Source organism: Cryptomeria japonica, chromosome 11 (assembly GCF_030272615.1).
Source record: "Cryptomeria japonica chromosome 11, Sugi_1.0, whole genome shotgun sequence".
NCBI lineage: Eukaryota > Viridiplantae > Streptophyta > Pinopsida > Cupressales > Cupressaceae > Cryptomeria > Cryptomeria japonica.
Genome location: NC_081415.1, coordinates 49438688 through 49449787, shown reverse-complemented (window position 1 = coordinate 49449787; position 11100 = coordinate 49438688). Strand labels below are relative to the sequence as shown.

Genomic DNA, 11100 nt, shown 5'->3' with positions numbered 1-11100 from the left:
AGGCCAAAATCGATCACTGAGAGCGTGATATCATCAATCTGGGACATTTCGTCCCCTATCAACACCTACAAACCAGAAATTGGACCAAGCATTAAAGATAGTTAGTATATCTTGTATTTTTTTGAATTCAAAGTGTACTATTCTATTTTAACATGTTACAAAATTTATACCTCAGGCATCGAAGTTGCAGCTATAGTAACTGGGGGAGGTGTATGGGATACCGCTACTGCATCCTGAAATGCATATTATTTGTCTCAATTTAAATCGATGTATAAATGAATTACAAATTTAAAGTGACTGATAAATAAAATGTTATGAATTCAAACCAACACACCTGTGTCTGTGGCTCATGGGAAAACACCATGTCCATCAACTCATCTATCAGCGTGACATCCTCATCCGTGTGAGCCTGACATCTACAACCACAAATCGTGCACAAATGATATGAGTATCCATCTGCACCGGCTACATCATCTATCCCCGAGCATATCCCCGAGCAACTTATACACATATGCTCGATGGGCTCTCTGTCGCCCTCTAATGGCTTATCATCCAATACAATAGGGTGTGCTAATGACGTCCCATGCTGGATGATGACACCAGTCAATTTTGTGGCCGCCTGAAGAGTCTGTAGCTCCATCGACTCTTTCAGCTCTAATGGGACAACCTGATGCACCTTAGGTTTGGATGCTAGGGGGCGACAACTCTCCACGGCTAATCGCCTACGGGCTCCAGGCCTATCTTGGGTAGAGCCACCACCTCTACCATGAAACTCTCTCATGTCAAAATAGTTTGGCCGCACATTGAGCACAAACTCACAATATATTTTTCTCAAAACATATAATGGCACCTCATAATTATTACAAGGTGGATCATCAAAGACCATCCACCACCTCTACCAAAAAAGATTCTTCATCTGCGCATTGGTACACCAATGTATGGGAAACCTCTTTGCATTAAGAGGTAATGACTGACCAGTTTTGAGATCAACAAAAAGGGCACATATTTGTTGTTTAGAAATATTTTTGTTTTTTACTCCATCGTATGATAGCCCATTGGCATACAATTGACGACACTTATCCCTAAAGCTTCCCCATTTGGTAATTTCTGTGGAAACACTTATGGCACCACTAGCTAATGTTTCTAGGCTAGTGGCGAGGGATTGATGATGGTCAAGTTCAGAAGTTTTCAATTTTACAATCAATCTATTGATTTTAGATGTATTTTGTCCTAAATGATTAATTAATTCTTCCTGTGTTTCGGCTATGCGGTCAAAAGGAGGAATTGAGGGCTATTCTTGTGTGTTTTCAGGAGGTGCATTTGGTTGTTCTTGTGGGTTTTTAGGAGGTGCATTTGGTTGTTCTTGTTCTGGATTAGAAGAATCTGGTTTTTGAAACAAAAAATGAAAAAACCTAATCAAAATTAATGAAATTAAATTCAAAATGTAAAACAAATTGCATAAACCGGAAAGAAAGACAAAAATAAACAAAAACTAAACTTGATCCATAGCTTGGAGGACAAATCTAGCACCCGTTCGCAGTTTAGGTGAGGAAATGGGGGAAAAACGAAGTTAAAAATGCGATTCACGGGTAAATGAGACCCATTTTTTTTTTAAAAAAATTTTTACCAGGCACTGCATGCACAGTTTTATTTGGATTATTAGCGCATACACGCTCATTTTCCTGGGCGTAGCGCGTATGCGCTCATTTTCTAAGCTCGAGAAGAATAAACCTAAGCATGCACGCGAGAATTTCAAATTTTAAAACCGTGTACACGCTACTTGTTTTTCCAAGTTTTTTTTGGGTGGTGTCCACTTTTCTGACCACCATCTATGTGCACACGCCCATATACATATGTATATATATATACATATAAATGTATACATATATATATGTATATACATACATATACATATATACATACATATGTATATGTGTGTGTATATATGTAAGAAATATATGTATATATATATATATAAATATATAGATATGTATATATACATATCTATATACCTATATACATATACATATATATATACATATACATATACATATACATATACATATATATATATATATATATATATATATATATATATATATATATACATACCTTTTCTTTCAAGTAAATTACAATTATTAATAATTTTCTTACTTACGCTATCTAAGAAAAATCTCTGATTTCCTATCTTGTCATTATTTATTTTTGGAATGAGTACAGCTGTTCATTTTCTATCATCCTTTGGTTCTTGTTCTTATTAGTTTGCAAATTTTGTGTTTACAGTTGTCTGCAAAGTGTTGTTTTGAGTTGCAGTTTATAGCTTGTTTATGGCGTGGCTGTCTTCTTATACAATGTTCCAAAATAAACATAACAATGACTTTGATGTAATGTCCAACAAACAATCTAAATGCAAGTTTGAGTATATATTTATTGATTTAGTGAACATGACATATTCCTCTCAAAATTAGAATCATGTCCATGTCTGGAAGCTCTATACCCATCACTTTAACTCGACTACCCATCAGTTTAACATAGACAGTTGTTTGCAAGTGTTGTATTCAGTTGTTTTACAGCTTGATGGCCGTCTTATATAATAGATGCTACTGGTGAAGCAGCAATCTCAGCTCAAGTTACAATATTTATTTATAGTTCAGATAGGTTTAGGAAACAAGAGAGGTTGAAGCCATGGACATAATGTTTTCTACAATGCCTTTTATTCTGGTAGGAGCCACCATAATTTTTCTTGTGACAAAAATTCTACTAAAACACCTTGCAAGTTACAAGATCCCTCTCCCTCCAGGCCCCAGAGCTATTCCTGTGATTGGTCACCTTCACCTTCTCAGAGATAAAAGTAGGCCAACTCACCAGATTCTAACTTCACTCTCATCGATCTACGGGCTTATTATGCATCTCAAATTTGGTAGCCGTCCTGTTTTAGTGATAAGTTCTTCAGATTTAGCCAAAGAATGTTTAGCAGTAAATGATAAGTCTTTTGCTTCCCGCCCTGAGATTACACAAGCCAAGCATTTCTACAATTATTCTATTCTGGGTTGGGCTCCTTATGGCCCCCATTGGCGAAACGCTAGGAAAATCTGTGTACTCGAGGTCCTGTCTTCCAAAAGAATCCAATCATTTAGACCCAAGAGAATGAAAGAGATTTCTAAGGCAGTAAACTCTATGTTTCAACAATCACAGTTGGAGGGTATTGTGAATATGAGAAATTTTTTGCCCCAAATGACTTTTAAAATGCTGATGGCCATGATCATAGATGACAGGTATTTTGGAGAGGACCTGGGGATTTCGATAGATTTGTTTATCCATCTGATTGAAGAGTCATTTATCCTGAAAGGAGCTATTTGTATTGGGGATTATATTCCCTGGTTGAAGTGGTTTGATTTGCAAGGGTATGAGAAGATTATGAAGAAAGTACAGAAGAAATTAGACTTGTATATGCAGAGAATATTGGAGAAGCACAGGGAGAAAGGATCAAAAGACGATGGAGAGATGGAAGACTTTGTTAGTGTGCTGATCTCACAAGCAGAGGAGAACGGCGAAGCAATTACTGATAAAGATGAATTTGTTAAGGCAACTAGTATTGTAAGTGTTTTTGACTTCCTAGTTTTGAAGATTTTTCTATCTATAATTTAGTTTTCTTCTTGATAAAGAAAAAGCTAAGATTGTTGTCTCTTCTTTTTTAAGTTTTGATTTGTTCCTTTAGATTTATTAATCCAGTTATGTTAATTGGCCTATATAATATTTTTGAAATGCATGACTTGTTAGAGTAAATGCTGGCAAGGATTATAGGAGGTCTCTAAGTCTTGATTGTAGGGAATAGAGGTTCTATTTGCATCATTTTTCAGTAAGATCTATTTGTGATAGCGAGGAGGGGAGTCCATGTGAAGTAGGGAAGACTGAGCAATTGGAATCTAGGCCCTAAAAGAAATAATAATAATGGTGAAGTGTTTAGAAGGCTACTGATTATTATGTTGATCTATGTAAATAGTTTATTGGTCCAACTCAATGGTGGAATTAACACTAGATTCTTCACCTTGGAAGAATTAGGTTGGAAGCTTTAGTGATGATTTAGATTGTGTGAAGGATCCCAATAGAATACCTTGATGATAGGCTTATTAAAAGGTCTCCAGTATGTACCTCATATTGGTTGTAATGTGCTGTGGTTCCTTTCAACCAAGAGGTTCAGACTTTTTGAAGAGGGAAAGATAATGTAATATAATAGCTCTTTTATTGATTTAATTGTGTGGGATGACAAATATGCAGTCTTTTGGGGGTTTTTGTGACTCCTTATTTAGGAGTTTTTGGTGTTAGTGTATTTGGTGCTGTGCCACTCTTATGTGCGTTGTGACTGCTGTTCTGGTAGTTGCTCTTTTGGGGGCTTTTGTGACTCCTTTTTTTGGTGTTAGTGTATTTGGTGCTGTGCCACTCTTATGTAGAAGAATTTTTTTTTTTAAATTTGGTTTTTGCTTGATGAATGATAAGCTAATATTGCTGTTTCTCTTTTGTAAGTTTATGTTTGGTACTTTGAATCTATCAGTCCAATTCTCTGTGATGTGATGTTTGGTTTGGCCTATATACTCTTCTTGAAATGCAAGACTTGGAGGAACAGAGCATATTATGAATTTATTTTACAAGGACTGAAGAGCGTTTGTAAGTCTTGATTGCAGGCAACGGAGGTTTTATCTGCATCAGATATTGCATTGGATTATAGAGCCTGCAGTGCTTTAGCACATTGTTGTCGTTGTTCATATTTCCCAACTTGCAAAAATGTTACCCCATTCCATTTAGATGTTCGACCAACATTCCTTTAGCCGATCATCCTTATAAGGATTGTAACTAGCCACAAATGTCAGATTCACAAATCCAAACCATTATATGAGCTAGTGCTTAGAAGTGAAGGATATTAGAACCTGTTGGCATCCATGAATCTTGGAGAGTGTAATCCCAACTGCTCTAGCAGAAGCTGTCACTTCCATGTCCTCCTCATCAGCCGTCAATCTCAGTGTTAAGGACAAACATTAAAATCAGATCTTGATAAAGATTTTGTCTTAATTGCTCCTATCTGTCCACTATCAAACCTGCAGAACACATTTTGAAATACAAAACTTGTATTGCAATCTTTTGCTTCTTCTTTTCATCACCGTATAGGTCAGGGTATTTTATAATTTGTGTTTTCCCTCCTTTGTTGGATATATTTATAAGATTCTAGAAACATCATGAAGAGAGGAATATGTTTAAAGCTAGAGCAGTACATTAATAGCTAGAACTGGGCATTGTCATAAGTGTGCTGGGGTGCCCAAAAAGAGCAAAACAAAAATGCATTCACTAGCAACAACAGTCAGAGAAAAGAGTATGACAAGAAGAAACAGAGCATGAGAAGCAGTCATTAGACTCTAGAAGCATCATGAAGAGAGGAATATGTTTATAGCAAGAGCAGTAGATTAATAGCTAGAACTGGGCATTGTCTTAAGTGTGCTGGGGTGCCAAAAAAAGCGAAAAAAAATGCATTCACTAGCAACAACAGTCAGAGAAAAGAGTATGAGAAGAAGAAACGGAGCATGACAAGCAGCCATTCTTTTTGTTGTAGCCGACGAATGCAGAGACTGTTTTCTTTTAGTTTATTTTGAACACAAGGAAAGGGCAACAGCCCCCCTGTTTAATCTTTGTATGAGTTTGAAGTTAATATAAATATATAATGAATACATACGATTTCTAATGACATCTTTCTCTTTTTCTTATTGCCTTGCAGGCTATGTTAAATGGAGGGTCTGGTACATCTTCAGGTACTGTTGAGTGGGCATTGTCAATGTTGTTGCAACATCCCCAGGTAATGAAAAAGGCACAAGAGGAGCTTGATTCTAAAGTTGGACGAAACAGATTGGTGGAGGAATCAGACATACCCCAGTTGACATACCTGCAAGCAATTATTAAAGAGACTCTGCGTCTTCATCCATCATCGCCTATGCTGATGCCGCACAAATCTATTGAGGATTGCACAATAGGAGGGTATCATATTCCTGCAGGAACAATGCTGATTGTAAATGCATGGGCAATTCATAGGGATCCAAAAGTGTGGAATAAGCCACTGGAATTCATGCCAGAGCGTTTTATGGAGAAGGAATTTGAGATATATAACAGGCAAATGAGAGGGAATGACTTTAAGATGATTCCTTTTGGGGCGGGGAGAAGATCATGTCCAGGTGCTTCTTTGGCGATGTGTGTGATAGAAACAACTCTGGCAAGTTTGTTGCAGAGCTTTGATTGGTTTGTTCCAGATGGAAGAACCATTGACATGAATGAAAGGATTGGTTTGACAATGCCAAGGGCAACGCCTCTGGAGGTTACCATCAAGCCTCGTCTTTCCCACCATCTATACCAGCAAGAGGTCTAGTTATAGACCGTTGAATTCCTCTGTTTCTGTTTATAGTCTGTATGCAGAATAAATATCATGCTCATATGGTTGGGGGCACAAATAATTGATCAGCTTCAGCTTAATGTGATGGTAAATGAGATCCATCCCTGCTTTAGATTAAAAAGATTTCCCAGAGAAAACATACTCTCAATTTTTTTCTGGAAAAACTTTGTAGAGGCTAATGAAGCTTACCATGTTATTGCTTCAAGATACTATTACAAATACCAGTAATATCATAATATGCAATGTAAATAGTTTTGGGTTTCTATGTATTTAAACGTTAGGGATTTAATCTTAGAAGTTAAAATATAAGAAATATATTCTATAAACATCCGGTAATGTCCTACCAGCTTAAGAGATAAGTTCTTGCAATGAGTTTTTGTTTTTTATTTATTTATTAATTTATTTTATATCTCTGTTTGTGTTTTGAAGTGAATGTGAACAGTCTATATACAATTCTTTAATTTGTTTTATTAGATAGAAGTCAAAATTACAATAAACAGTTATAGCATAACAGACGAGATTCACATAGCAGAAGTGGACAGCAATCCACAACCAAGAATTACATAAAAAATAAATAAATTTATTTTTCCACAATCAAAACCAGAAACAAGAATAACAAGAATTACATCATAATAGTACTGCTGGAACAAGACGAACTAATAGTCAAAGTATCTGAAATAAGACGGTATGGGCTCTTAGGTACATAGTACGGTATCCTTTCAACTTTCAATTCCTAAGTACATTTGGGAAAGGTGCCAGCATGGGAATCCAGACAGAAGTATGGACCTCAATGAAGCCTGCGAATTGAGGAAAAACCATAGAATATGGTCTCATGGAATGCATAGAAAAGGAGAGATAGGAATGAAAATGGATTTGGGAAGGATTTTATAGTTGCCAAGCAAACAAAATTGGCAAGTGTAAAGACAAATTCCAAAGACAATCCCCTTATATTCCTCGCGAAAGCAAAAATGGGGGGTTTGGGAACCATGTACATGGAAATTCATTGACATATAAAGGGCCATTGAATGGCGTGAAGAGGAGAGAGTGTTTAAAGGGACGAACAACATGGAGGAAAACTGCAGAGGATGATGAGAAAATTGAGGACAGCGTTAAAATGAGCTTGGGCTCATGTTGATCGTGGTTTTACTTGTGCGTTAGTGAACAATGGGTTGATGTGCCTGTGGTGTTGACTCAGTCTTGTAGTATGGTGATTGTGTGCCGACTTTGTTGATGTGCTGCGTGGAATTGTGCAGTATATAGAAGACATGGCTAGTGCTAAATTGGGAGCTCTGGAAGATGGCATGGAAATCCATAAAAGAAAAAAAGAAGGGAGTTTGGCCAAATGGTGTAGCTGCAATTTCTATTGTAGACGTGTTCCAAATAAGGAAGCATAGACAAAGCATGCAAATTGTTTGCATACTAAATTGTAGACGTAGGTGTCGCTAGGTTAGATACTAAATCATAGTGTTGTTCATTATAAATGATAATGGATTGTTCATTCACATATACATTGTAAAAAAAAAAAAAGAAGCTAATTGTATAATGGGTGTTGATTAAGAGATTTATTCTTTTTGTTTAAGATTATATTGTGACGAATTTATTAAAGGCGTGTGCTTATGATAATGTATGAATGACATTATTAAGCTAGCAAATATTGAACTGATTATGAGAACAATAATTGTAACATTTCTATTTGGACAAATAAATATTAGTTATAATGGTTCTGAAGTAAGGTTATAGACAACATAAAGAAGTGAAACTTAAATGTCATGATCAATTTAAAGATTTAGTGGAGAGATGAATAAAATATTATACATGTAGCACAATATTGTTGTAATTCAAGGATATCCGTCATGTCTAGTATGGGTTCCTATTACTAATGTATAAATGAAGAAGTGACAAATGAGTATGCATCATTGCAGAACTTTAATCAAGTTTGAATTTGATACTTGTGGATATTGATAATCTATCATGTAAAAATTATAGAAGTGTACATCATATCATGATCATAACATCAATACAAACTTGATGACCTCACCTTCATCAATCTATCTATCTTGGTTGTTCGTGGAGGTGGAAACACCAAAATGAGGGTCTAATTATGGCAGACCTCTAAAACACAACCTTAACATTTTCATCTTTGTTTACCTTGTGTGCTTTTCGAAGTGAGCTTGGGAGCTAGCATGAGGCTTCAATCATGGACTAGCTGTGAGACATTCTTCTCCTTTTATCTCTTTTCATACTTAATATTGTATTATTTTCACTTTCTATTACTCTTTTATTTCACTTAATAATTTACTTGAGATGTATATTTGTCACAGTGTACTGTCTGTATGTTTCTATTCTCTATCCATACGTGACACAAGCATGTAGCACTGTCATCCTAGACTTGTGTGCGCATCCTTAGGTAGAGACTGTATAGAGGCTACTAGAGAGTCTTTGTGACCTATCGTTTCACATTCGATAGACCTTCTATCCAGTAAAATCCATTATAGGTTTGGATAGTTAAGTAGTTTGTATCGCCTAGCTCACCATAGTGCCAATTTAGTGAGGTGGACTAGGCTTATTTGCTCCTCTAGGATTTCATTACCTTTAGGGTGTCAAATTTCCTCCCCCATAATATTGAACATTGGAAGGAGACAAAAAACCATTAAAAGGAGAATAGAGTATCTTGCAAACATAACTATCCCTAGTCTGCTATATGAATTTGTCCTCTTTGTTGTTTACAACAATTATTTACTGAAATTGTTGTTGAATCATATTGAGAGCTTGTATTGTTGTCTAGTAGACACACACACACACACACACACACAGTTCCTTGAAGTAATCTTAATAATATATTGAATACAATACCTTAGAGATATTTTTCTATTAGAAATGCATTATTTATTTGCAACACTCTACTCTATTACTATCATGGCTGCTTAATTATTATAATGTACTTACAAGAGATTATACGTATCATATTAGAACCAATCATCATTAATTTATCCATGTTATGTATCATTCATTAGAAATTAGAAATATGTATGTTTGCATCATATAAAACACTCTTGTAGAGAGAGGTATGAGATGTATTGGAGGGGTGATGAGGGGCTCAAAGGTAGGTCATTCTAGAACGACCCAAGTGACATCTAGGACATTGAGGGCCTTTACCTTAAGGAGTCAAGGAACCCGGTTACATTCTCTACTGAACCCCACAAAATAATGTCAACTTGGAAGAAATAGGACATGATGGGTAAGCTAGTACGTGCCGCCAAGTGGAGCAAGAGGATTGTAGAAGGCAATCTCCATCGGGCTTGGTGTAGAAATGATTCCAAGAAAACCTTTATGTCTGTTTCTCTCCAACTTTTATGTATTTTAATTTTAGTATTTTATCTAACCCTAACCATAAGATGAATATGTATTTGTATTTTCTCTTATGCTTTACATACAAGAGTTCATCATGTTTAACAAATGGATTGACTGGTAAGTTCAAACCCTAACCCTAATTTGTGTTATTTATGTTTATAAGTAAAAAGTAGTGCAATTTGGGAAGGGGACCTAACATATAGAGATTTAATCACTTTACATATTTCTAATTTACATATTAGGGATAACAGCGATATAGCTATCAATCATATACATAAGCATTCATAAGTGTTATTTTAGGTCATCACTCTTAGTGTTAAAGAAAGACTTTAAGGGAAAAAGTCCCTTGCAGTTGACGTTTGAAAGTTAATTGTTCCAATTTTGTAAGTGGGCCATAAGGGGACATTACAATTATAGATATCATTTTCAAGATGTTAATATTATTAGATTAATGATGATTGAAATTTAATTGAAATTATACATTTGAAAAAAATCATTGATAGTGTCATCTTAAATACATATTTTATCAATTTTGTTGAGGATAAATATATAAATTAGTGTATCTATCTTAAATAGATCTATATAAATGAGGTCCATAGATGTCATTTTCAAAATATTAATTTTATTAGATTAATGATGTACCAAACCAAAAGAAATAATTTATTGTTGAAATTTAATTAAATTATATATTTGAAAATAAAATCATTGATAGTGTCATCTTAAATATATTTTTATCAATTTTGTTGAGGATAAAATATATATTAGTGTATCTATATTAAATAGATCTATATAAATGAAGTTAGTAGATATCATTTTGAAGATATTAATTTTATTAGATTAATGATGAACCAAACCAAAAGAATTAAGTTATTGTTGAAATTTAATTTAAATTATACATTTAAAAATAAAATCATTGATAGTGTCATCTTAATTATATTTTTTTGTCAATTTTGTTGAGGATGGAATATATTATTATTGTATCTGATGCTCTGCAAAATACCCTAAGGTTAGACTAGAACCTGTAGTCATATAACACACAAGAAATAGTTAGTGTTATTCAACCAAGAACTAATCTAAGCAGGCATATCAAAAGAGATACTAAGATCATGCTAACATATTTAACAAATGACACAAATATAAGAAGGCATCTCCAAATGCCTCTTAACATGTTCTTAGCTCCTTCTCCTTTGTTCCTCTCCTCTCCAAGTTCCAAAATAGTGTAGCTCTCAGCAGCTTTTTGCACTATGGATGCTTATGGAGGTTCAAGATTGTGGATGATCTCAAGCTTATGCTATGCAAGTGTAAAACAAACTAATTAA

General features: G+C 34.8%; 1 protein-coding gene across 1 annotated transcript; it reads left to right on the top strand.

The window, feature by feature from the left end:
- The first annotated feature begins 2400 nt into the window (after window positions 1-2400).
- LOC131076765 (xanthotoxin 5-hydroxylase CYP82C4-like) lies at window positions 2401-6715 on the top strand. Its single transcript, XM_058014083.2, has 2 exons — window positions 2401-3597; window positions 5765-6715. Exons 1-2 carry the CDS (start codon window positions 2686-2688, stop codon window positions 6404-6406), a joined length of 1554 nt encoding a protein of 517 aa, XP_057870066.2. The 5' UTR covers window positions 2401-2685; the 3' UTR covers window positions 6407-6715.
- The last annotated feature ends 4385 nt before the right edge of the window (window positions 6716-11100 follow it).